The sequence below is a fragment of the Hylobates moloch genome, unplaced genomic scaffold (genome assembly GCF_009828535.3).
Source record: "Hylobates moloch isolate HMO894 unplaced genomic scaffold, HMol_V3 SCAFFOLD_14, whole genome shotgun sequence".
NCBI lineage: Eukaryota > Metazoa > Chordata > Mammalia > Primates > Hylobatidae > Hylobates > Hylobates moloch.
Window position 1 is genome coordinate 13,750,517 of NW_026652289.1, and position 27,442 is coordinate 13,777,958.

The 27,442-nt window shown below is 46.6% G+C and overlaps 2 protein-coding genes across 3 annotated transcripts in view; one reads left to right on the top strand and one right to left on the bottom strand.

Moving 5' to 3' along the window:
• Positions 1-14,794, top strand: part of URB1 (URB1 ribosome biogenesis homolog) — a 95,161-nt gene extending 80,367 nt beyond the window's left edge. The window contains exons 40-41 of the transcript XR_009209625.1: positions 12,342-12,457; positions 14,258-14,794. The gene's annotated coding sequence lies outside the window, so the exon portion shown is untranslated. The remainder of the gene's footprint in view (positions 1-12,341; positions 12,458-14,257) is intronic.
• MRAP (melanocortin 2 receptor accessory protein) lies at positions 719-27,442 on the bottom strand. Of its 2 annotated transcripts, none has more exons than XM_032174707.2 (3): positions 27,218-27,442; positions 6,786-6,885; positions 719-1,863 (listed from the first exon to the last, which is right to left on the bottom strand). In XM_032174707.2, the coding sequence occupies exons 1-3, from the start codon at positions 27,321-27,323 to the stop codon at positions 1,551-1,553; spliced, it is 519 nt and encodes a 172-aa protein (XP_032030598.1). In that variant the 5' UTR covers positions 27,324-27,442; the 3' UTR covers positions 719-1,550. The 2 variants fall into 2 exon arrangements, with proteins under 2 accessions (XP_032030598.1, XP_058283412.1); XM_058427429.1 differs by lacking the exon at positions 27,218-27,442 and adding an exon at positions 7,305-7,337.

The window sequence follows — 27,442 nt, forward strand, 5'->3', positions numbered from 1 at the left end:
AGATAATTGCCTTGCATTGTCTACAAAGCAAGGATCACTTACCTCACTTGTCCCCTTCCCTACACAAATAAACCTTACAACACTATGCTTTGAGACTATCCTGAAGTTGAAATCCCACGTTTAGATCCAAGTTGGACTCAGGCAAGCACTGCTCCAACAAAGCGTTCTCTTCCTGTTTCCCCTTAATCTTTATCCACTTCTCCAAGGCCTGTCTGTGGGGATTCCTTTGGTTATAGGCACCTCTGCTCATTTATGCAGAGGACATTGGCCGGAAGGACATTGGTCTGGGGAATATCCCTGAACCCCATGCCTCTGGGGGCACAGGGAGGGGCAGCGAGCAGGTGGGGTGGGTTTCCACAGCTTCATCCCCGGCTCGAGGCCTAAGCTGCCTCCCAGGTTCTTAGGGCCCAGCAAGTCAAATACATGCTACGTCAGGTGGCGACAAGTGCTCCAAAGCCGAGTTCCAGCTCAGTCAAGTGAGGACACATTTTCAGCACCTCACCTTTTCTGCATCTCTGGAGCCCATCAGTCCTGCTTTTCTTTGTTCTCCCTTTTAAATGCACTACCCTGACCTTGTCCCTGTATTTTCCAGTCACTTAGTGTGGAGGAAGGGAATCTCATCCCATGGAGAATAGATTGTACATGGGCTTCACCTGACTTAAAATATAAAATGCTAAATTAGAAATAAGTGGGGCAGGGGGCACAGTTATTTTAAAAATAAAACCTATACACTGCCTCCCTGCCTGAAAGCTGTAGGGGACATATGGGTCTTCTGGGATTTGCTGTGTGATGCTGTCTCCTCTCCAGGGACAAGGCTGCTGGGCACTAGAGGACTAGATCCTTCAAGGGTCCCAGATCCACTGTCACATAAAGTCAGATCCAGAAGGAGACCTTTCCTGCCAGCTTCCAGGGCTCTTTGTGTTCTGTGACAGCATTTGGGCATAGATCCTGCTTACCCGGCCTGGCTGCTGACAGGCGTTGGCTGCCTGCCCTCCAGGGGAGACACTTCCTTGGGCTGTGTCTTTGAAAGGCTGTGGGGAGGTTGAAGGTGCAACTCAGGTCCCCAGACTGCAGTGAGCTGACCTGGCAGGGCAGATGCCATTACATCTGGGGGAGCCGGAGGGTGCCAGTGGAGCTTGGATGGGAACTTACCCAGCATCCTAACAAAGGTACAGAAGGACCAGGTGAACTCAGGGCTGATAACACATTACACAGTCATGGTAAAGTGGCATAGTAAAGATTAGTAAGCAAACATCTTTTCCTCTTGATTTGCATATATTTTATTTTCCTACTCTTCCCTAAGCAAATATAAGCAGTAAGCAAGCAGGCTAGGTGTGCTCAATAAACTCAGCAACACCTGGGATGACCTCTGCACTCGAGGGGCCACTGCAATCTTTGTCAAAGGCATAGGATGCTCCTGCTCTAGTTGCACTTGACCTAGGTGCCCTTTCTGCTACATGCAGACGGCCTCTAAGAAGAACGAGGAACGTATGTGTCCAGGTTGGCTTGATTTCACCAGTTCACTCAGCTATGGCCACGATTTACCGACATCAGCTCTGCAATTGAGAGGTCCTGTCTCCAGGGGGAGGCTCGCTGGGCTTGCTCCTGATGAGGGGACCCCCATTGAGGGTCAGTTCCCAGAGGAGAGTGGGGTGGGTCTGGAAAACCCCGAGGGGCAAGGTGGAGGAGCTCTCCTGTCGTAGCGGCTGGTCAGGGCCAGTTCTGCTCCCTGGCTCCACTGAGCTCGCCTGAGCCTGTGAGGTCCCCAGGGGTTCCCTGTGGCGCAGCAGGCACTTCTGGATGCAGAGGTGGAGGTTGAGGCTGTAACTCCAGGGGCATGTTTGGTGGTGCTTGGGGCCGTTCCTGTGAACAGAGCAGAGTGGGAGGCAGGCGTCATAGTTGCTGCAGAACAGTCCGTACTGTGGGGCTGGGGGGTTTCCTGCCACACCTGCCATCTGCCCAGACCCCATACGGAAGGCCACACAGGCAAATTCCTGAGAAGGTCAGCCAGCTCACAAAGGCGTCCATTCTAGAGAAATCTCAGAGGAGAGGAAGTGCTTTGTCAGGAACTAGGCCTCAGGTCTTTCCCTGGAGGCCACTTCTTCCTATATTGATTTAGGATGGGGGGTTGGGGGGTGGAAGGGGCAGGTTGACCTCCCATCCAGCCCTGTATCTGAGTGTAGCTCATTTTATATCCATAGCCCAAGCCAACTTATATCTTGGTGATATGGTTTGGCTGTGTCCCCACACAAATCTCACCTTGAATTGTAATAATCCCCATGTGTCGTGGGAAGGACCCAGTGGGAGGTAATTGAATCATGGGGGCGGGTCTTCCCATGCTCTTCTCATGATAGTGAGTAAGTCTCATGAGATCTGATGGTTTTATAAAGAGGAGTTTCCCTGCACATGCCCTTTTGCCTGTGCCATGTAAGATGTGGCTTTGCTCTTCCTTTGCCTTCTGCCATGATTGTGAAGCCTCCCCAGCCACGTGAAACTGTGAGTCCATTAAACCTCTTTCCTTTATAAATTACCCAGCCTCGGATATGTCTTTATTAGCAGCCGAGAACAAACTAATACACTTGGCTAGAAATGCATCCTCCCTGTGCCAGACATGGAGGCTCACACCTGTAATCCTAGCACTTTGGGAGGCAGAGGCAGGCGGATCATGAGGTCAGGAGACCGAGACAATCCTGGCCAACATAGGGAAACCCCGTCTCTACTGAAAATACAAAATTAGCTGGGTGTGGTGGTGGGCACCTGTAATCCCAGCGACTCAGGAGGCAGGAGAATCACTTGAACCAAGGAGTCGGAAGTTGCAGTGAGCCAAGATTGCGCCACTACACCCCAGCCTGGCAACAGCAAGACTCGATATAAGAAAAAAAGAAAGAAAAAGAAAAGAAATGCATCCTCCCTGGGTGGATTCTCCTGCCCGGGAAGTGCTGGGGCAGTGGACATGGCCATCGGGAGTGAGCTCTGGCCACCACTTCCCAGCTGCCTTCAATGCCATCCGTAAAATGGGACAATATTGGCTCACAGATATCCTCAGGATGAAATGAGATGATGTATAAAACGACTTAAATGTGGTTACAATGCTGGCACGAATGAAGAGTACCACATCATGAACGCACTGGGCAGAGGCCATCCTTTCAGATGACACTCACCTAAGAATGCCCTCCCTGCCTCCCTCCTCCCCTCCCTCATGGGAAGGTCAGCTCCTCAGGGAGTGACTCCTAAATCTTGCTAAGGATCCACTTTGCTGCCCTGAGCATTCTAGGAATGTTACCAAGGGCCTTGAGAGCATTTTCCTTAGTAAGCCCTGTAGCTGGTCAGGAGGTACAGTGTCATCAATTTGCCCCTGTGAAATAGCCCAGAAGTCCTGTGCCCCCCAGGGAGCTGGGCATGGTGGAGGCAGCCCCTGGACTCGCCAGAGCGGACCAGGGAGCTTTGCATCAGGAGGATTACTGACGATCTTTGCACCTTCCCTGGCATAAGGCAGCTGCAGGTCATCTCAGAAGAGTAGAAAAGAAAGGTGACATCACTCGTTTATCCCTCGGATGTGTCTTGGGTGTAAAAATGTGCTTAAATTGAATGTGAGTTCTAAAAACTGAAAGGAAAGAACAGATTTCCAGCTGTGCACAGTGGCTCCATACCTCAGTGATGCCATCTCAGCTCACTGCAATCTCTGCCTCCCAGGTTCAAGTGATTCTCCTGCCTCAGCCTCCTGAGTAGCTGGGATTACAGGCACCGTCCACGACGCCCAGCTAATTTTTGTATTTTTAATAGATGGGGTTTTGCCAAGTTGGCCAGGCCAGTCTCGAACTCCTGACCCCAGGTGATCCACCCACCTCGGCCTCCCAAAGTGCTAGGATTACAGGTCTGGAGTTTGAGACTGGCCTGGCCAACTTGGCAAAACCCCATCTCTATTAAAAATACAAAAATTAGCTGGGCATCGTGGACGGTGCCTGTAATCCCAGCTACTCAGGAGGCTGAGGCAACAGAATAGCTTGAACTTGGGAGGCGGAGGTTGCAGTGAGCTGAGATCACGCCACTGCACTCCAGCCTGGGTGATGCAGCGAGACTTGTCTCGAAAACAAAACAAAAAACGAATTTCTTCATTGCTCTAAAGCTACCTTCCGTATGTGACCAAAGGTGAGCAGAAATGGCCTGGTGAGTGTAGCCCTGGTAGGTGAGACACCACGGGCAGGGCAGGCGGGGGCGGGGAGGAGAATCAGAGGCCCCTTCAAGGTAACGTTGGGCTGTGGTATGGTTTGTCCCCACCAAAACTCGTGGAGGCCTGGTCCCCAGTGTGGCAACACTGGGAGGTGGGGCCTTTAAGAGGTAATGAGTATTTTTTTCTCTAGACTGAATTAGATCTTTTTGCAAAACGAGGCCCTCACCAGAAGCTGAGCAGATGTCGGTGCCATGCTTCCTAGACTTCTAAGCCTTCAGAACCATTAGCTAAATGAACCTCTTTTCTTCATAAATTACTCAGCCTCAGGTATTCTGTTAGAGCAACAGAAAACACTAAGATGCTGTGCGAATGTGCGAGTCCACGGCTCTTCACGGGACCTGGTATGGGACGCATTAGCTCGGGCTCCAAGGCCACTCAGCTCTTCCTCAGCACAGTTTGGCTCATCTCTCTGCTGACCAGCTTCCTACACTTAGGGTTTCCAGTCCCCAAGACTTCCGTCCGTAATGGACATGATGGTCCGTAATGGCACCCAGCCCTAGTCTTCCTTCTGAGAGTACTCAGTGCAGCCCCCATAGCCACCAGATCCATCCCTCAGGTTCTAGATTCCAAATTCCAAAGACAAGAATCTGACCTGTCCCAGCTCTTTTGCCAGGGCACACGTTTCCAAGGGCATGGGCCAGCCACTGGACAGGCCCTCTTCGGGTGAGTGATGGCAAAATATAGGGTCCCTTCTAAGAACAGTCATTAGAAGAGCAGCAGCTGTGAGGGCTGATTAGCCTAGAAGGGAACATTGGATGTGGCAGCCAATCCTCTAGCACAACAGAATTAACATAAAACAAGCTGGGTTCCAATTACTCCTGAAAACTCCCGGATTTCACCTCCAATTTAGTGGTACACAGCAGGCATCCGATAACAGATGCTGGCCATAGGTGCCTAAGGTAAGGATCTTTCTTTTTCTTTTTTCTTTTTTTTTTCTTTTTGGAGACAGAGTTTCGCTCTTCTTGCCCAGGCTGGAGTGCAGTGGCGCGATCTCAGTTCACTGCAACCTCTGCCTCCTGGCTTCAAGCGATTCTTCTGCTTGGCCTCACGAGTAGCTGGGATTACAGGCATGCACCACCACACCCGGCTAATTTTTAAAAATATTTTCAGTAGAGATGGGGTTTCACCATGTTGGCCAGGCTGGTCTCAAAGGCTTGACCTCAGGTGATCTGCCCATGTTGGCCTCCCAAAGTGCTGGGATTACAGGTGTGAGCCCCCACATCTGGCCAAAGGTAAGGTTCTTATGTTCCTGGTGAGCTGGCCGGCAAGACTTAATGCCCATGGTGTCAAGTTGGCTTCATTTTCTTTAACAGCTTTAGTGAGATATATTTTCATCCATGAGGTTGACTCATGTAAAGAGTACAATTCAGTGGTCTTTAGTACATCCATAGAGTTGTGCAACCATCACCATAATCTAATTTTAGAACTTTTTGTTTGTTTGTTGAGACAGGGTCTTGTTCTGTCACCCAGGCTAGAGTGCAGTGGCGCAATCACAGCTCACAGCAGCCTTGACCTGCTGGGCTCTAGTGATCCTCCTGCCTCAGCCTCCCGCGTAGCCGGGACTACAGGTGCACACCACCATGCCCAGCTAATTTTTTGACATTTTTTGTAGAGACAGGGTCTCGAACCCCTGGGCTCAAGCAATCCTCCTGCCTTGGCTTCCCAAGTTGCTGGGATTACAGGTGTGAGAACCTTTTTTTTTCTTTTTTTCTTTTTTTTTTTTTTTTTTTTGAGACGGAGTCTTTGTCTGTTGCCCAGATTGGAGTGTAGTGGCACAGTCTCGGCTCACTGCAACCTCCGCCACCTGGGTTCCAGCGATTCTCCTGCCTCGGCCTCCCGAGTAGCTGGGATTACAAGTGCGTGCCACCACGCCTGGCTGATTTTTGTATTTTTAGTAGTGACAGGGTTTCACCAAGTTAGCTAGGCTGGTCTTGAACTCCTGACCTTAAGTGATCCACCCACCTCAGCCTCCCAAAGTGCTGGGATTATATGCGTGAGCCACCGTGCCCAGCTTAATTTTAGAACATTTTTATCATCCCCAGAAGAAACCCATCAGCAGTCAATCCCCCTTCCCTGCTCTCCCCCCAGACCTAGGCAGCTGCTAATCTGCTTTCTGTCTCTGTATTTGCCTACTCTGGATGTTTTGTGTGAATGGAGCCATACAACATGCAGCTCTGTGTCTGTCTTCTTTCACTTAGCATGATGTTTCTGAGGTTCATGCGTGTTTCAGCATGGATCAGAACTCCGTCCCTTTTTATTGCTGAATACTATTCTATTGTAGGGACGTAGGTTGAGCATCCCAAACCCGAAAATCTGAAACGCTGCAAAATCTGAAACATATTGAGCGCTGACATGAGGCTCAAAGGAAATGCTCGCTGGAATATTTCAAATTTTTGGATTTGAGATGCTCAGCTGATAGATACAATGCAAATATTTTTAAATCCCAAACCTGAAACACTTCTGGTCTCCAGCATTTTGGATGAGGGATACTCGACCTGCACCGTTACTCACTGGAAAGCGTCTGAGTAACCCACACACCCACACCCCTTCTTACCTCCTGTGTGGGGAGCCGGACCAGGACATGTAGAGCAGGATGAGGAAGAGGAGCACCACGAAGGCAGCCAGGCTCACCCAGAATGCGATCACGATGGAATCTGTGGGAGGAGGAGATGCATCTCAGCGCTGCGTTGATGTCGACATAAAGCAACACTGAGGGGCAGTAAGGAGTCCCAGGGTATTGTGGAATGAGGGCCCTGAGTTTCGGTTGTCCTCCAGCCTCTCAGCTGTTACCATGGGGAAGATCTCCCATTAACAATAACTTTGGAAAAGAACAGGGGAGCCAAGAAGTGTTTTTTTTTTTCAGGGCAGCTGGCCATGGGGTCTGTTTAGGGTGATTGTTAAGAGGAAACATTGAATGGAATTGTGTGCCCCCCCACCCTATGTATCTGCTTGCCCGGCTCCTAGTGGTGCTCAGAGGAACAGTCCTGAAGGATGGTAGGGAGAGGAGAGGGCTGTGGGCAGCTCCGTGTATTAGGAAGGACTCCTGGGCCCCCGGGAGGGATGCAGCGCCTACCAGGGGCCGTTGGTGGAACAGCTTCAGAGACCCCAAGAGTTGATATTCTAAGGAGGATGTGCGCTGGGCTGCAGCGCTCTGGTGGAGAGGCCCTTTCCGCTCCACAGGAGTTAGCCTAGGTCTGCTCATGTCTGGATCGGCGAGGTAGAAATAGCGAGTCCCTCTCTCAGGCAGAAAGTCTCATCTCAGGGGCTATGGCAGGAAGGAAAAAGCACTTTTGCCACCAGCATGATGGCTGTATTTGTGACCTGAGGCTGAAGGGGGAAAGGGAAACCAGGAAACGCACTTAGCCTCCCTGGGGCCCTGGGTAGAACTTGGCAGGCCAGGAGGGGCCTTCTTCCTTCTCCAGGCTCCAGTTTGGGAATGTTAGGCCAGTTGCTATGGAACTACTTTCTAGCACGACAGTTTTTCTTGGTGGTTGTCTGTGGCTATGGGCAATCCAGCTCGTAATTAGGGTCTGCAAGTGTCTTATGCCAGACCAACTGCGTAAGGGCAAGATGCCACAAGCTGGGATATTCTAGACGCCTATGTGTGTGACCAAAAGGGGCTACTACAGGATGATAACCTAATGAGAATTCATTGAGCACCTTTTACGAGGGACTGTTCAGGATTCAGAGGGGGCTAAACCAGCACATCAGAAATTGCTAACTCCCCACATTCACCCACAATGTTCCACCCCCAACCTCCTCCTCCTCTGAACTTCTGCAGTGCTTCCAGCACTAACACTGTGAATAAATGAATGAGAGAACATGCAAACCACTGAAAGAATGAATAAAGTGAGAGTAATCTACATAGAGGCAGAGTTGGAGGCTCTGGGGTGAAGATTGGTATTTGAGTAAAGGATGTCATCTCTGCCATCTACGACCCCTGAGAGATAGAAGGAAAAACTGAGGACTCATAAGAGTTGATCTTGGACTCTAAAATTTAACATTAAAAACAGGGTATAATGGGCTGGGCACAGTGGCCCATGCCTATAATCCCAACACTTTGGGAGGCCAAGGTAGGAGGTGGAGGAGTTCGAGACCAGCCTGGACAACATAGCAAGACCCCATGTCTACAAAAAAATTTTTTTTAATTACTTGGGCATGGTAGTGTATGCCTATAGTCCTACCCCTTCATGAGGCTGGGGTTGGAGGATCACTTGAGGCCAGGAATTCAAGGGTGAAGTGAGCTATGATCACGCCAGTGTGCTCCAGCCTGGGCCACAGAGCGAGATGCTGTCTCAAAAAAAAAAAAAAAAAAAAATCCCCCTCAAAACAAGGTATAATGAAAAGGCACAGTATTTGCAAAAGAATCATGAGTATCCATTGCCTTGTAATTCTTCAGCAACTTGGCATTTACACTCCATGGGGGCAGGGACAGCAAAGACCTCCAGGCTGGCTCTCACATCTCTCCTCTCTGTCTCCGAACTGAGAAACTGATGCAGTCCCCTAGAAGAGTGAACTTTTTAAGGGCACCTCTGGATTCCTGGGGAAAGGGAAATGAGATTGGACTGTGTGTCCTAAGCTTAAAAGGAGTTTTTTGTTTGTTTGTTTTTGAGACAGAATCTTAATCTGTCACCAGGCTGGAGTGCAGTGGCACAATGTTGGCTCACTGCAACCTCCGCCTGCTGGGTTCAAGTCATTCTCCTGCCTTAGCCTCCCGAGTAGCTGGGATTACAGGTGCCCACCACCACATCCAGCTAATTTCTGTATTTCTAGTAGAGATGGGGTTTCACCACGTGGGCCAGGATGGTCTCGATCTCCTGACCTCATGATCCTCCCGCCTCGGCCTCCCAAAGTGCTGGGATTACAGGCGTGAGCCACCACACCCGGCCAGCTTAAGGATTTTTGAAAGAAGCCTCTGACTCTCTTAGCCTTCCTTGCCCACCCCCTGTGCATTGTCCTACACTCCCCAAGAGTTATAATCTGTTTTACAACCCTTACAGTATAAGAGTGCATACGCTGTCAGAAAATGGGATTGGAAGTTTTATTCTGTAGGGATATTTTAGGTTTCTGCAGACACTAATGCTCTTTTTCCATCCTAAAAATAGTGCAGGGTTTGAGGTCTTATAGCACCTAGATAAGTTCTACCAGGGATCTAAGGGAACAGCTTCAAACTCAGCACCTGAGAGCCCCTTTCTCCCAGGCTGACACTTGTCTGAGTCCTTGTCGTCATCCCAGATATTAAGCAAGAAATAAGATGACAGGTTTCACAGAACGCAGTGTCTTCAGATAAGTGGAGTTTAAGTTTTGTCAGACCAAAAGGCAATCATCAGCCACTAGTCATTTTCTTTACTAAAATCTCTTTCATCATGTTCTGTTGAAAAAAACAGGCAAGAGAATACGATTCTTTTTCCTCTTCCTTCTGAAGGTTCACCCGAGTGCTTGGAGAGAACATTTCATTCCAAAAGCAAGAGCTGTGTGACTCTCCAGTGTCAGAAATAGTTAGACATCCCTAGGCCGTTTTTCCCAACAGGGAGCCCCAGGCTGGGTTGACAGTGAAACTGGTCCAGCCATAGAAACTTACCTCCTTTCCTCTCTCCTATCCTCCCTTCTCCTCCCTGCTTGTTCTTTCCTCCTTTCCTTCCCTCTCTCCTCTCTTCCCTCCTTCCTTTCTCTCCTTCCCCTCTGGGTCCACACTGGTGGAATGAGGGGAATTAGTCCTCAGCCGCGGAGTGACAGGAATGGTTCTGGATGGCATGGCCAGGCTGCACTTCATCTTGGGAGGATTCTTATCCTAACTTGGAGTTAACAAATTAATCCAATCTAAGGGCTCCTTCTTATAGTAGGCACTTCTGTTTTGTTAAATAAACAGTTTTAGCATTCCTCCATTCTTCATTCTACTAACGTTTGGGTTCCAGAGTTCTAGTAGAAAATCAAGATGTGGTTGGTTGGGCGTGGTGCCTCAGCCTGTAATCCCAGCACTTTGGGAGGTCAGGACAAGAGGATCACTTGTGGTCAGGAGTTTGAGACCAGCCTGGTCTACGTGGTGAAACCCTGACTCTACTAAAAAAAAAAAAATACAAAAATTAGCCGGGCGTGATGGTGCCTGCCTGTAGTCCCAGCTACTCGGGAGGCTGAGGGAGGAGAATTGCTTGAACCCAGGAGGTGGAGGCTGCAATGAGCCGAGATCATGCCACTGCACTCCAGCATGGGTGACAGAGTGAGACTTGGTATAAAAAAAAAAAAAAAAAGATTTTTTTCCTTATTAGGGAATAATAACGTGGTTAAGAACCCAGCCTCCGCAGGTGGATGTTTCCTGGCTAATCTCTAAATCTGCTCATTTGTAAACTGAGGATAGTATTACATATATATATATAAATATACTTATGTAATTCTATATATATTATATATATAGAGAGAGAATTACGTTAAGTATAAATTATATGTTAGGAGAATTAAAATATGTATATATAATGCACATGCCACCATTTCTTGTTCCATGTTTATGAAACAATTTATAAATAGAACTAAAATTATTTCTGTTAAGAGGATTTTGTGGCAAGTAATATCATTGCATCCTTCAAGCTCACCCAAATATCGGATATGAGTACAGGGAATTGTGGGGTGCGATGGCTCACGTCTGTAATCCCAGCACTTTGGGAGGCCAAGGTGGGTGGATCACCTAAGGTCAGGAGTTCGAGACCAGCCTGGCCAACATGGTGAAACCCCGTCTCTACTAAAAATACAAAATAAAATTAGGCATGGTGGCGCATACCTGTAATCCCAACTACTCGGGAGGCTGAGGCAGGAGAATTGCTTGAATTTGGGAGGCAGAGGTTGCAGTGAGCCGAGATTGAGCCACTGCACTCCAGCCTGGGTGACACAGCGAGACTCCATCTCAAAAAAAAAAAAAAAAAAAAAGGGAATTGTGGCATAGGTTACTAGCTGTCAACCCTAAGGTCAGCCCTTGTGTGCTTCCATCATAATAGAACCTTTGCTTTTAGCGGGACACATGGCCGCCTGAGTTAAAGACTACATTTCCTTGCCTCCTTTTCAGAGAACCATGTGACAAGATTCTGGCCAATGAGATATGAGTAGAGCCATCACAGGACAGCTTCTAGGAGCCTCCCTCCAGGGGTTGCTAGACTTCTAGCACCGTGTGTCCATTCTTATTTCCTTACTCCATGTTGCTCCCTGAACATGGATGCGATGGTCAGAGCATGGCTTGCAGCCTGAGGATGAGGGCAGCCATGTCCCAGGGATGGTAGTACAATGAGCTAGAAGGATGTGAGTTCCTAAGGACTCCATGGAGCCATCTCACCAGCCCAGTCCTGTAGACTGAGATAAACTAACTTCTGTTTCATCTGGTACTCTGTTAGTTGTAATCCAGTTTCTTTACCAAGTCAGCAGAGAAACGGACTTTCTCAATGAATGTACCAGAACTAAAAAATCCAAATGGAAGGTGACCTTCAAAATAATCATCCTCTCTCTACCATGGAGTCATAGAATTCTTACTAAAACACATATATTGATCAAACACTTATAGGTCTCTCCTTTTGGAATACCTTCAAGGACTCACACATAGACACAATTTTGCTACGTTGTGAGATAGTTCATTTATGACATCCAGATGGTATCAACCAGCTTAATCACCCATTTCATTAACGTGACTTGTTTCTGGGTCAATCTTAACTATTTCCAAAAAGAAAATTCATCCTCAAAAGATATATACAATTTATCACCACAGATGTTTCCTGGAATGTGTTGTGGCCACCCAACAACATCAGTTCAAGAAGTTGTTGAGCAATAGTAGAGTCACTCAAGCGTTGCACCTGCCCCTGGTGCTACCTTGATGGAAATTCATTCACAGATACACATTCTGGTATCTTTGTTTAAAAATTACTTTTGCTACTTATGTCATGCCCATGGGAGTGATCATTTGCTGAAGAATTTGAAGCTGCAATTAAAGTTGAGGCCTGAAATTGATTGCTCTGAATGAGAGAAAAAGAGTTTTATGTAGTTGTTTTGTTTAATCTGTACTTTGAATTTTCTACATTGTGTACAGAGAAATTGGTTGACAGTGTCATTTTGTTCTCTTGCTTCCTTTGCTCAGAGAAGCAGATGAACAGACTGTCTCATTGAACCAGCATGACAGCGGAGGTCAATATGGACTATGACCAGTTCTTCTTAACCCATAACTAAAGGGAAGGAGATATATTGACCTGAGAGGTAAATAATAGAGCATTAAGCCAGGCACTACTCAAGGGAAATCAGCCCATCCTACTCTCTGAAAGGGAGCATTAGGCTGGTGTCTGGAGACTCACTATGTTACAATAATCTGTATTGCTGCTGTAAGATTGGTTTTCTTCTAAGCTTAGCCTCAGAAAAGGGCACAGATGAAGATCAAACATGTAATTAGTCAATTCAGGCAGGGCCTCAGGAAACAGATTTGCATTTTCTACCTTGACGACAGACAGTGCTGTGATTCTTAACCTTTCCTTGGAACAGTCAGAAGCCCTGTCTAAAAATCACAAGGGCAAAATCCCTGTCAAGTGCCTGCAACAAAAGCACACCAGACTTTGAGCAGACCCTGGGAAAGGGCAGCCCAGAGCCTTCAATTCAGCACTGATTGCTGCATATAAAAATATATATAAATCCCTAAATGTTTCCAAATATTTGCCCCAAACATGATGGGATATATTCCAGTATACGTATGTATTAGTCTGTTTTCACATTGCTATAAAGAAATACCTGAGACTGGGTAATTTATTTTAAAAAAGGGAGAGGTTTCATTCGCTTATGTTCTGCAGGCTGTACAGGAAGCATGGCAGCTTCTGCTTCAGGGGAGACCTCAGGAAACTTACAATTATGGCAGAAGGCAAAGGGGGAGCCAGCACTTTACATGGCCAGAACAAGAGGAAGAAAGAGGAGATGGCACACACATTTAAACAACCAGATTTCATAATAACTCACTCACTATCATGAGAAAGCACCAAGGGTATGGTGCTAACCCATTCATGAGAACTGTGTCCCCATGACCCGATCACCCACTACCATGCCCCACGTCCAACACTGGGGATTACAATTCAACATGAGATTTGGTAGGGACACAGATCCAAATCATATCATAGCATAAACACAAAAATTTTTAAATCCATCCTCCTTGGGCCAGGCGTGGTGGCTCACGCCTGTAATCCCAGCACTTTGGGAAGCCGAGGCAGGTGGATCACAAGGTCAGGAGATCGAGACCATCCTGGCTAACACGGTGAAACTCCGTCTCTACTAAAAATACAAAAAATTAGCCAGCCGTGGGTGGCGGGTGCCTGTAGTCCCAGGTATTTGGTAGGCTGAGGCGGGAGGATGGGTGTGAACCTGGGAGGTGGAGATTGCGGTGAGCCGAGATCATGTCATCGCACTACAGCCTGAGCAACAGAGCGAGACTCTGTCTCAAAAAAAAAAAAAAAAAAAATCCATCCTCCTTGTTAGGTTAATGCATGAGTCCTGCATATTCTTTGTATTTTGATTCCTCCTCTACTCAGAACAAGATTTGAACCTAGCCTGGCCTCACACATTTTAGCCAGCTGCCCAAATGGCATTCTAGTGAAAACATCTTTTCTTTTTTTTTTTTTTTTTTTGAGATGGAGTCTCACTCTGTTGCCCAGGCTGGAGTGCAGTGGAACTATCTCAGCTCACTGCAACCTCCGCCTCCCGGGTTCAAGTGATTCTCCTGCCTCAGCCTCCTGAGTAGCTGGGATTACAGGCACCTGCCACCACACCCAGCTAATTTTTTGTATTTTTAGTAGAGAAGGGGTTTTGCCATATTTGCCAGGCTGGTCTCTAACACCTGACCTCAAGTGATCCACCCACTTCGGCCTCCTAAAGTGCTAGCATTAGAGGCGTGAGTCACCACGCCAGGCCTAGCAAAAACATCTGAGCCAGAGCTTTGCCTTTTTATTTCCGTCTTGAAGCATCCCTGGGCCCTGGGATCCACCCTCAGCTTCTTCCTGTCTTTGATGTGTATTGCTGCAGAGAAGGTTTGCAGAACTGGGAGGTGATGTTATTCTGATTTGTTTGACTGGGGAGGAGACCCAGGCTCCAAAGAACTGGCCAGCTGAGAGAAAGTTGAATTCATCAGCAAGGAAGTCCACAAAGGCAGTCACCTGCTTTCTGCGATATGACCTCTGTCCACCCTCACCGGACTCGTGCTCACTTCACCCCACCCCTGAAGCCATGGAACAGCATTCCTGAGACTGCCTGACACAGATTTTTGCTTTTGCCTGTTTTAGATTTTTTTTTTTCCAGTAAACTTACCTGAATTCAAATACTGAGAACAAAAGTACACAGAACAGCTTCACTTAACACACAACAGTGGAAGAAGTTTTACTCTCCCCAAGGCCATTGTTTATGATAACAAAATTCTGGAAACATTCTGTATGTTCAAAGTTACAAATTTCTATAACACCATGCAAAGTTTTTGTGAAAGAATATTTAATGACATGAGAAAACAAAATATTATGAGGTCAATAAGAACAGAGTACAAAACACAATAGAGTGAGATCCTATTTTATATATATGATATATATATATCATATATATAAAATATATATATATGATATATATATATGATAAGATATTAATAGTAGACTCTCTCTGGCTGCTTTAGCTGAAATCCAAGACTGAAATCCAATCCAAAGGTGGTGTTATGGTCAGAGTGTTGTGTCCCCGTAAAATTCATATGTTGAATCCCTAATCGCCACAGTGACAGTATTTGGAGGTGGGTCCTCATCTAATGAAATTTAGATGCCATTATAAGAGTGGTGCTCCCATGATGGGATTAGTGTCCTTCTAAGAAGAGGACAAGACACAGAATGCATTTGCACCACCCCCACTGTGCCCACTGAGGAAAGGCCATGAGAGGACACAGCAAGAAGGCAGCCATCTACAAGCCAGGAAGGGAGCCCTCCCCAGACACTGAATCTGCTGTCATCTTGATCTTAGACTTCCAGCCTCTAGAACTGTGTGAAAATAAATTTCCGTTGTTTAAACCACCCAGTCTATGGTATTTTGTTATATTGGCTTGAGCAGAGTAAGGCAGGTGCCAACTACTTCAAGTTTGATTTTGTGATGCTTGGCTCTGAAGAATTTTTTTTAGAGATGGTAGACACGACAGTGTGTGGAGTCTCCCACAACTCTTACTCTGTAGGAGAGGGTGGGAGGCTGCATTAGTCTGTTCTTGCACTGCTATAAAGAAATACCTGAGACTGGGTAATTTATGAAGAAAAGAGGCTTAACTGGCTCACATTTCTGCAGGTTGCACAGGAAGCATGGCTGAGGAGTCCTCAGGAAACTTGCAGTCATGGCAGAAGGCGAAGGGGAAGCAGATATATCTTCACATGGCCAGAGCAGGAGGAAGCAGTGGGGGACATCACACACATTTAAATAACCAAATCTCACAAGCAGTAACTCACTATCACAGGAGTGGCATCAAAGGGGAAATCTGCCCACATGATCCAATCACGTCCCACCAGACCCCACCCACAACACTGGGGGTTGCAATTTGACATAAGATTTGGGTGAGAACACAGACCTAAACCATATCAGAGGTATTTCCCCTGCCCTTGAGTCAGGCTAGAGTCTGGCATGTGTTCCAGAAAATCTCCAGAGCAAGAGGGTCAGCAGTTGGTGGCAGCAGAGTAGACGGGGGGCTGCCATCCTGGTGTCAAAGGGAAAGCTGTGTGCAGTGCAAGGCACATTAGAGGGCCTCAGGGGAGAGCAGGCTCAGAGCCTGGAGCTGGCTAAAGTGATGGTGGAACGACGCCAGGTGGGGTTGGTCTGAGAACAGAGAAAGGAGCTGGCAGAACAAATAAAGGAAAAGCATCTGTTCTGCCATTCTAGGGAAATAGGAAGCTCTAACTCTGAGTGGAATTCAAGGATGGTTTGTTTTTAAACATTTGACTGGACATTTGCTTTAGGAACTAAAGTTACTCAGACATTTCTTCAAATTTAAGAGTGAGTGGTGAAGCTATGAGGCAGGGAAAGAGCCAGTGTCATTAGCTAGGTTTGCAAGGCAGTTGGGAGGAAAACTAAAGCAGCCTTCTGAGTGCACTTGATACATCTTGCTCTTCTGGAGCACTGGTTCTTTGCATTTATGCAGATGCATGAGAAAAAAGACTGGAAGGACATTGTGGCAGTCTGGGCCTAATCAGGAGACAGAAACCATAGAGTAGGTTAAACAGAGAGGTTTAAGATGAAGAACTATTAAAGATGATAAAAGAGTAACTGTAAGGGATAAGGAAATTCCAGACCCCATAAGGTACCCTAAGGCTGAGGGAGAGTGCCCACATACATTAGTTGTTAGGACTGCTATAACAAGGTGCCACAAACTGGGTGGCTTAAACAACAGAAAGCTCTGTCCTTAAGATTCTGAAGGCTGGAAGTCCAAGATCAACGTGTCAGCAGGGTTGGTTTCTTCTGAGGCTTTTCTGCTTGACTTATAAATGTCCATCTTCTCTGTTTCTTCTTCCCTCTGTGTGCATGTTTCTTTATCTCTTCTAATAAGGACATCAGTCAGATTGGATCACAGCCTACCCTCATGACCTCTGTAAAGGTCCTATCTCCAAATATAGTCACATTCTGAGGGACTAGGGATTGAGGCTTTTAGGAATTTTGGCCCTTAACACCAAGAAAAGGCAAACTTGGAAGGGGTTCAGACCTCTCTGGAGAGAGTGTGGTTTGGCCACCAGATAGCAGAGACATTGGCTGGATTAGCCAGGCCTGGGCTGGCCTGGAGCTGATGGACCAACAATAGATGACCTTCCAGAGTGCCAGTGGGAGCAAGTGGTGGTTTGGCCAGGAGGCAGTGAGTGCTCCCGAGGTCACAGGTGGCTGTGTGCAGGCTGCACAGGGGCTCTGGTTTCCCTGTTGAAATGGCTGCCCAGAGGTTATTGCCCCACCGAGGCTGCAAGATGTCGGAGGAGCCTGGCTCTGGCCAGTGACTGGAGCTGGTTCCACCAGATGTCCTCATACAGACCTCACTGCTGATCCCCAACCCAACCCTACACCTCCTGTCATGCCCCCAGTTCCCTCTCCTGAGAGAGCTGACACTGTGCTCACTTCCAAGGAGGAGTGCTCAATGGAATCTCATGGTTTATCTCAGAGCATATTTTGAAAGATGCGTTCAGAGCTGAAAGGCAATCATTGATAACAGACACAGACATCCATCATGAAAGTTAACAATCTGTGCGAGAGCTGCCTATTTCACATTGTTTATTCATTCATTGAACAAAAAGTTATTGTCTGCCTAATATGTGCCAGGCACAGTTGAGTAGCTGGATCCAGATTCCTATTCCCTGGATCATATACTCTGGTAAGAATCTGCCCACTAATCACTACAAGTGTCTTGGGAACAGGCCTGGAGGCATCAGAACCTGGACTTTAAGCCCCTGCTCTGCAAATATTTAGCTGGGCGCCCACGAGCAAGTCACTTGGCTTCTCTGGGCCTGGTACTCCATATGCTTCCATTTCCATATCTAGGACACCATGGGTTACTCACTTACTTAAGTTGGCATCTGCGTCCCAGACTGTCATCTGCTAAGGGTGGGATTCTTTTCAACTTTATATTTCCAGCCCCAGCACATCACACACAGTTTCAGCTGTCACCCGCCACCCTTACATTTTTTGCCACTGGGACATTTTCAGCAAGCAAATTGGCTTTTGTTTCTTCCCTGCTTACAATGCTAAATGACCCCCACAGCTGGCAGGAAGTCCTCTGAGGCTGGCCTGTGAGAATCTGGCCCCGATGTGACCTGTAGCTCCTAACTCCATCACTCTTCCCAAAAACACCCTCCGTGTCATTCTCCAGGAAGCACCTCTGCATATATGAGTGTAACTGTTCTCTACGTGGGTGAGCCCTTTGTCTATCAGGCAAATTCCTGTAGATCCTTCAGGGTCAGCCTCTCTGTATCTTCCCTGGGAAGCCTTCTGTATTGGTCTGTTTTCATGCTGCTGATAAGGACATACCTGAGACTGGGTAATTTATAAAGAAAAATGGGTTTAATGGACTCACAGTTCCACGTGGCTGGGGACCTCACAATCATGGTGGAAAGTGAAAGGCACATCTTACATGGCAGCAGGCAAGACAGAATGAGAGCCAAGTGAAAGGGAAAACCCCTTATCAAACCATCAGCTCTCATGAGGCTTATTCACTACCATGAAAACAGTATGGGGGAAACAGCCCCCATGATTCAATTATCTCCCACTGGGTCCCTCCCATGACACATGGGAATTATGGGAGCTACAATTCAAGATGAGATTTGGGTAGGGACACAGCCAAACCCTATCGCCTTCCTTCACTTGCTGGGACCTGCCCCTCCTTAGACCTCTGACTTCTCTCTAAGAGTCTCCTTCTGTGTGGTTGACTAACACCATTTGAAAAGCTGCAGCGTAATACCATTAATCAAAAATTAGCTTATTAATGATCACCATCTCCCACATAACTGGGCAGAAAGGATAAATACAGAGCAGCCTGTTTGATCTATCACGTCAGTGTCCTCTGCAAAAAGGGCCTCCTCTAGGATAAAAAGGACTTAAGGGACATAACCAGATGCAGTACAGCAACGTGGATCAGACAAAGGAGCTCATGAGCACATTTTTGGGGAAGCTGGGGAAAGTTGAAGATAGGCAGAGTATTAAATGATACCAAGAAATCATTATTGAAATGTTTTAGGTGTACTAATGTTATATTCTTCTTTGTTAATAATTTCCTAATGAAACATTTGGTGGGGGACTATCTTGATAACTATAATCTACTTGGAGATACATCATTATATAATTTATAATAATAGTAATGAAATAGCTCTTGAAAAACAAACAAGGACATGGATTTAGTCTTTTTGTTCTTGTGCTTCCAGCTCCCATTGCAATGTCTAGCTCATAATAGGCAGTTACAGAATTTTGATTGTTGAATTAAACATGAGCAAAGGCAAGAAGGTCCATCTTGCCTTTTATAATTTATAATTTAATTTTATAAATTAAATTCAGGAAAAGGCATGGTGTGTCTCTGGTATGGTGAAGAAGTGGGTATCACTGGGAAGAATGAAAAATTAAATTCACAGGACCAAATTTCAGAAATGCCAAAAGAAAGAGGGGAGCTTAGACTTACTGGGCAGGGCAGGGCCAAGGAATGAGTAGAGGGCACATGGTTAAGCCATATCTCTTGCATGCAGTGATGCTGAAGAGTTACACAGGTTGGGCACTGCTCAAGGGACCCCTGCTAAATGTGTTGTGATTAGCTTTGTGCCTGAAGGAAGAGCCTTTTTCTAATTTTCTCCAAGATAGGAGTTACTGGATGCCCTGTTCCTATGTTAATGGGGCTTGAGGAAGAAGAGAAGTAGGTGACCATCCTGAGCTGTCTGAGTTTCCTTGGAGGTGGAACTTTCCATGATAAGACGAATAGTGCTGGGCAAACCAAGAATTGGTCTGCTGCAGTCCATTTGGGCTGCTGAAGCAAAAAAAGTATAAACTGGGTGGCTTATACACAATAGAAATTTCTCACAGCTAGAGGCTGGGAAGTCCAAGAGCAAGGCACCAGCAGATTTGGTGTCTAGTGGGCCTGCCTTCTGGTTCATAGAGGGTGCCTTTTTGCTGTGTCTTCATATGGCCAAAGGGTAGAACTGTGTCCTCTTCAACCGCTCCTTATAAGGGCACTAATCCCATTCATGAGGGCTGCATCCACATGAACTGTTCACCTCTTAAAGGCCCCACCTCCTATTACCATCATATTGGGGGTTAGCCTTCAACAAATGAATTTTGGGGGGACACAAACGTTTAGACCACATACTCACCTAAGCAGAATACAACAAGGGAAAGAAGAAAGATATGGAGGGAGATGGAGATGAACATGGAGACTTGCAGAAGCTGGCCAGAAAAAGGATGTAAGTATTACAGATCAATGTTTTCTGAAGGGGCAGTTTCAGATGTTGGGCACAGAGGCCTACTGCAGGGACCCAGAGAAGGGGAAAGGAGAGAGGAAAGAGACCACCCGTTTAAGACATTTGGCACCTAGAGGTGGAAGAGACTTTGCCTAATGGCCAAGAGAGCAGTAGTAGGGATTTGGCTCTGGGCACACTTTAGACCCAGGTTAGGAGGCCACTGGACAGAGAGAGATGTGGAAAGTGGAGGTGCCCCCCGACTGAGCATGTGAGCTGTAGGGGCACGACAGCATTCTGACAATAGAGTGGCCTGGATGCCCCTCACTGGGCTCATGTGACAGTTCATCTGTGCCCACATTTGGCACTTTTGTGACCAACTCCCTGGACATTATGCTGTGGCTACTGTTCCTGTGAACCAGGGGGCGCCCATGTCCCCTCTGCCACCAGCAATAGTCTTTAGCCGATGACTAGTTTGTTCTATTTACACCACCATGCTGTGAGTGTTTGTTTTCTATGTCAGGAGGCTGTCAACCTCAAGGTGACATTTGCCGTAGTGGCGGCCTGCAAGTGGCTTATTCTTTCTGACACATGGTTCTGTAAACTGGCAAAATGACCTGCCTCAAGAAGGTTCTTGTTACCTTGAGGACATTATGCCAAGTAAAATAAGGCAGTGACAAGAGGACAAATACTGTATAATTCCACTTATAGGAGCTACTGTCTTAGTCAGTGCAGGTGCTGTAACACAAATACCATAGACTGGGTGACTTAAATAAAGTCTATTGCTCATAGTTCTAGAAGGTGCTAAGACCAAGATGTCAGCAAGTTCAGTTCTTGGTGAGGGCTGTCTTTCTGGTTATGTCCTCACATGGCAGAGCGAGAGAGAGAGAGAGAGAGAAAGAGACAGTTCTGTGGCTCTTCTTAAAAGGGCACTAATCCCATCCCAAGGGCTCCACCCTCATGACCTCATCACCTCCCAAAGGCCCCACCTCCAAATACCATCACACTGGGAATTAAGGCTTCAACGTATAAATGTTGGGAAGACACAAACACTCAGTCCATAGGAGGTACCTAGAGTAGTCAGATTCATAGAGACAAAAAGTGGAATGGTGGTTGCCAGGCACTGAGAAAGGAGAGAATGGAGAGTTGTTGTTTAACGGGTACAGAGTTTCAGTTGCGGAAAATAAAAATATTCTGGAGCTGGATGGTAGTGAGGGTTGCACAGTGATGTGAAGGTACTTAGTGCCACTGACCTGTCCACTTAAAAATAGTTAAGAAGGTAAATTGCACATTGTGTATATTTTTCCACAATTAAAAAAAAGGCCAGGTGCAGTGGCTCACGCCTGTAATCCCAACACTTTGGGAGGCCGAGGTAGGTGGATCACCTGAGGTAGGTGGATTACCTGAAGGTAGGTGGATCACCTGAGTTTGAAACCAGCCTGGTCAACACCGTCTCTACTAAAAATACAAAATTAGCCAGGCCTGGTGGCGCATGCCTGTAATGCCAGCTACTTGGGAAGCTGAGGCAGGAAAATCACTTGAACTTGGGAGGCAGAGGTTGCAGTGAGCCATTGAACTCCAGCCTGGGCAACAGAAAGAAATTCCATCTCAAAAAAAAAAAAGAGGATCTTTGTCAAAATGAACTAAATCAAAATGTTTAAAATTCTGTCAACCACTCAGGGCCCGGAGTTACTGTCATCAACTGATGACACAGCTTTCTACAGACTCAGAGTCCTTGTCGTCTCCAGCTCAGCGCGTCCCTCTTTTGGCCATTTACCCACCCACAGGACCCTTCCTGACACAGCCCCAGACGATCCTGGGAGGAGAGAGGTGACTCAAAGCAATTCTCGGTTTCCCCTTGGGAGTGGCTGGCAGCAGATTCCTGGAAACAGGGTGTGGAGTAGAAGTCCATTTGTGTGTGTGCGTGTTTGTGCGAATGTACACACACGCACGTGTGTATGTCTCTGTGCATGTGGATATATGGACTCAGAAGACCCTAGGTGGCTAGGTACTCTGCTAACACTAGGTAAAATGCTAACACTGATTTTTCTTCCGGAATGGTGGGGTGAAGTAATTTACTGCCTAAATCTTTAACAAGAGCCTGTTAACCTTTACAAATATATTTCAACAATTTGAATTATAAGATATTCCAGATAAAAAATATAACAAAACCTATGCATCCATCAAACATGTTGCCTTATTTGATCCAGATATTCTCTAAAAGGCAGAATTAAAATATTACAGCTAGCTGGGCGCGGTGGCTCACACCTGTAATCCCAGCACTTTGGGAGGCCGAGATGGGTGGATAATTTGAGGTCAGGAGTTCAAGACCAGCCTGGCCAACATGGTGAAACTCCGTCTCTACTAAAAATACAATAATTAGCCGGATGTGGTGGCAGGTGCCTGTAATTTCAGCTACTCGGGAGGCTGAGGCAGGAGAATTGCTTGAACCCGGGAGGCGGAGGTTGCAGTGAGCTAAGATTGTGCCACTGCACTCCAGCTTTGGCAACAGAGGAAGACTTCATCTCAAAAAATAAAAATAAAAAAAATTTAAAAATAATATTACAGATAGAATTTGAACCCTCCCCTATCCTATTGTATCCTCCTCCAGGGGAAATCATGATCTTGAAATCAATGTGCACAATTCTGCTTTACTAAGCATGTGTGTCCCTGTCACAAACGAGATTTTAATGTTTACAAATTATATTATGTGATTAATTATAATAGGTTCATTTATGATTTAAGTAGCTGTAATTATAATCAATAGGATTATTAATAATTAATCATTTAATTATATTGGATGTGTCCTTTTGCCCTTTTTTCCTTTGCTGTTTTCCCTCATTATATTTTAGTGGTTTATTCATTTGACTCATGTAGACCTGGTTCATGCATTATAACCACGGTGTATTATTGGTTGCAGTAATACAACTGCAGTTTATTTATCCCACCTCCTGCGGGTGGATATTAGGTTATTTCCAATTTCTGGCTCCATAAACAGTGCTGCAGTAAACATCCACAGGTTCCAGCATCTTGCTAGGTGGACACTTAGAGGGGGATGCTGAACTGTGCCCTGTGGGCCTCTTTGGCTTTTCTAGTCCTTGACGAGTTGCTCTCCAAAATGTTGGACCCAATTTTCATCCCATCAGCCACATATGACAGTTCTCATGTTTCTACTTCCTACCTCGGCACCACCAATATCCTTTTTTAAAAAAAAAAACATGCTCCAGGCTGGAGCGCAGTGATGCGATCATAGCTCACTGCAGCCTTGACCTCCTGGGCTCAAGCAGTCCTCCTGCCTCAGCCTCCTGTATAGCCGGGACCACAGGTACATGCCACCACGCCCAGCTAATTGTTTGTTCATTCATTCACTCATTCATTCATTCATTCGTTCGTTCATTCATTTGTGGAGACAGGGTCTCCCTATGTTGCCCTGGCTGAATATCCATCCTGCAATTTTTGCCAATCCCGCGGTTGTGAAGTGCTCTCTCATGGCTCTCTCCCCATGCATTTCCCGGGCCGCTTGTGAAGCTGGACATTTTCTTCCTCTGTGGGCCGTTTGAGTTTTCCCTTTGGCTACTATCTTTTCATACCCTTGCCTATACTGTTTTGTTCTTTTTCTTGTTGACTGATAAATTGCATTAAATGATGAAATAATAAAGTTGTTTCCATTTTAAAAGAAAAAAGATATTTCCAGAACAGTTTCCAAAAATATAAGAAAATAGTTGGCTGGGCACGGTGGCTCATGCTTGTAATCCCAGCACTTTGGGAGGCCGAGGCAGGTGGCTCACGAAGTCAGTAGTTCAAGACCAGCCTGGCCAACACTGTGAAACCCTGTCTCTACTAAAAATGCAAAAATTAGCTGGGCGTGGTGGTGGGCACCTGTAATCCCAGCTACTCAGGAGGCTGAGGCAGGAGAATCGCTTGAACCCAGGAAGTAGAGGTTGCAGTGAACCAAGGTCGTACCACTGCACTCCAGCCTGGGCAACAGAGATAGACTCCGTCTCGAAGAGAGAGAGAGAGAGAAAGGAAAAGGAAGGAAGGAAGGAAGGAAGGAAGGAAGGAAGGAAGGGAGAGAGAGAGAAAGAAGGAAAGAAAGGAAGAGAGAGAGAGAAAGAAAGAAAAGAAAAGAGAAAGAAAAGAAAGAGAAAGAAAAAAAGAAAGAAGGAAAGAAGAGAGAAAAAGAAAAAAAGAAGGAAGGAGGGAAGGAAAGAAGGAAGGAAAGAAAGAAAGAAAAGAGAAAGAAAAAGAAAAAAGAAGGAAAGAGAGAAAAAGAAAAAAGAGAAGGAAGGAAAGAAGGAAGGAAGGAAAGAAGGAAGGAAGGAAAGAAAGAGAAAGAAAGAAAAAAAAAGAAAGAAAGAAAGAAGAAAGAAAGAAAGAAAGAAAGAAAGAAAGAAAGAAAGAAAGAAAGAAAGAAAGAAAAGAAAGAAAGAAAGAAAAAGACTGGTTCACTGCAACTTCTTTGTTGTGCCTTGAAAGCGCCAGGTGCTCACCTGCCCTAGAGCCCTTGCCCTGCCGTTCCTGCTGCATAGGAGGCTTCTTCTGAGACCTCCTCCAGGTGCCATCGTGATGGCTCACCTCCTCCCAGGCACCCTGGGGAGGCCTTCACTGGTGCCCTGTTCAAGTGGCAATCTTTCCTTGGGTCCGTGCTCTCCCTAGCTGCCCCCTCCAGTTTTTTTTTTAATTTTTTTGAGACAGAGTTTCGCTCTTGCTACCCAGGCTGGAGTGCAATGGTGCGATCTCAGCTCACTGCAGCCTCTGCCTCCCGGGTTCAAGCAATTCTCCTGCCTCAGCTTCCCGAGTAGATGGAATTACAGGCACCTGCCACCACGCCTAGCTAAGTTTTTGTACTTTTAGTAAAGATGGGGTTTTGCCATGTTGGCCAGGCTGGTCTCAAACTCCTGACGTCAGATGTGATCTGCCAACCTCGGCTTCCCAAAGTGCTGGGATTACAGGCATGAGCCACTGCGCCCTGCCCAGTTTTATTTTTCTGTATGGAGCACATATTACCATCTGCCACATTTTTCTTGTTTATGGTGAATTAAAGACCACCTCACATTTTTAACAGTTCTCCCATTGAGAGGAGAGCTCTAATTCTCTCTGCTTGAATCTGGCTAGCCTGGGTAACAGACCTGCCAGGGGAACACGGCCAGGATGCGGCAGAGCCAAGATGTGAATCCAGCCGACTGGCTCAGCAGTCCACATGCCTGGCGTCTGCCTGGCCCCTGCCTCCTGGTGGGTCCCCTAGAAAAAATCCCAACAACTACCTATTCGAAGTTTAAACATTCTTATGTGTGTTGTGGGGGGTAGGGGGGATTTTTGTCTAGCCCCAAACTTCTAGAGAAAATAGAAATTACATTCAAATAAAACATAAAGACTGGGATACTGTGACACAAATAGGAATAAAAAAGACCCCAAGAAGCATCTCTGTCTGTGGGTGCCAAGGACTCCTGACACCCTGAGGGGCTTGGAGGTAAAATGGTGTCTGTTATCTTCTGTCATAAATCTGGAATTCACCTCCTAAGAAACAAAGATACTTCTGAAGCAAAAATATTATTATTATTATTATTATTATTTGAGGTGGAGTCTTGCTCTGTTGCCCAGGTTGAAGTGCAGTGGTGTGACCTCATCTCACTGCAACCTCTGCCTCCCGAGTTCAAGCGATTCTTGTGCCTCAGCCTCCCGAGTAGCTGGGATTACAGGCATGTGTCAACACACCCGACTAATTTTTGTGTTTTTAGTAGAGATGGGGTTTCACCATGTTGGCCAGGCTGGTCTCAAACTCCTGACCTCAAGTGATCTGCCCGCCTTGGCCTCCCAAAGTGCTGGGATTACAGGCATAAGCCACCATGCCTGGTCTGCATTTACTTTTTCTGTGTGTGTGTGGAGATGGGATCTCACTGTGTTGCCCAGGCTGGCCTTGAACTCCTGGCCTCAAGTGATCCTCTCTAGCTGGTGGGATTACAGGTGAAGTGATCCTCTCTAGTTGGTGGGATTACAGGTGTGAGCAATTGCACCCAGCCCTGCATTTACTGTTTGACAGACAGCGTGTGATTATAGTGAGTGAAAATCCAAGGAAGCCAAGACTTCTTACGGGATAGGTAGCACGTGGGTTTCCAGGGCTGAGACCCAATCTTCCCAGGCTTTGTTTTTGTTTTGTTTCTCATGCTTACTTCCGCATCTAATTTGTCATTGTGATCCAAGTAGCTGGACTCCTCAGAGAAGATTGTCCACACATGCCACGTTAGCCAAGAGATAAGGAACCCGAGGGCAGATGAGCAAGAAGAAGCGAAGTCACGCTGGTTTGTCCTTGCTGAGACCATGAAGATTAAACGTATGTTGGCATTTTAGTAAAAATTATTAAATCCTGCATCTTAGGGATGGAGAGAATAACTGTCCCAAATCTAAATACAGACGGTGGAAAGGGCAAATCTTTAATTTGAGGGAACCCGCTCAGCTTATTGGAGCCCCAAACAAATTAAACAAGAAATTTGTCTTTAAAAGAATATTCTGGCCAGGCACGGTGGCTCACACCTGTAATCCCAGCACTTTGGGAGGCCGAGATTGGGGGATCACTTGAGGCCACGAGTTCCAGACAAGCCTGGGCAATATAACATGTCTCTATAAAAATATACACAAAATTAACCAGGTGTGGTAGCATGTGCCCATAGTCTCAGTTACTTGGGAGGCTGAGGTAGGAGGATTACTTGACCCAGGGCAGTCGAGGCTGCAGTGAGCTATGGTCACGCCACTGCACTCCAGCCTAGGCAGCAGAGCTAGATCCTATCTCTAAAATAAAATAAAATAAAATAAAATAAAATAAAATAAAATAATTCTGCTTCCAAAGTGTCTTCATGACTTAGCAGGTTAATTCCAAGCTTATTACAGAAGTTAACAGATACAGTTTCTCTCCCAGCCCCGTTCATTTATATCTATGAGTGAACTGGCCACATTGCTGCTTTCCTGTGATGTCTACTGGAGTTAATAAGTGAATGCAGAGAAAGCCCAGTCATTTGGGCCCTGGCCCCCAGCCTCTGTCTGGCCAGCTTCCCTAGTTCAGACTTACGTTTGTGAGCTTTCAGCTTCTTCTCGTCCACGGGAATGAGGTCCAGATAGTCCAGGTAGTATTCATAGCTGTAGTATGGGGCAGAGGTATTGGTCCCGTTGGCCATGTCTGTGGCACTGGGCAGTCAGCCTCCGGGCCAGCAGCCTCGCCTCTGGAGCCAGGCGCCAAGCCCCTGGGAGGAGACTGCCTCACTGATTTCTGTAGGAATCGTCCAAGTGTGTCTGT

Excerpts from the sequence above, each read along its gene's own strand:
- MRAP (XM_032174707.2), bottom strand. The coding sequence starts at position 27,323 with ATGGCCAACGGGACCAATACCTCTGCCCCATACTACAGCTATGAATAC. Across the intron at positions 6,886-27,217 it reads GAAGCTGAAAGCTCACAAAC|ATTCCATCGTGATCGCATTC; the intron begins GTAAGTCTGAAC and ends CTCCTCCCACAG. Across the intron at positions 1,864-6,785 it reads TCCGGCTCCCCACACAGGAG|GAACGGCCCCAAGCACCACC; the intron begins GTAAGAAGGGGT and ends CTCTGTTCACAG.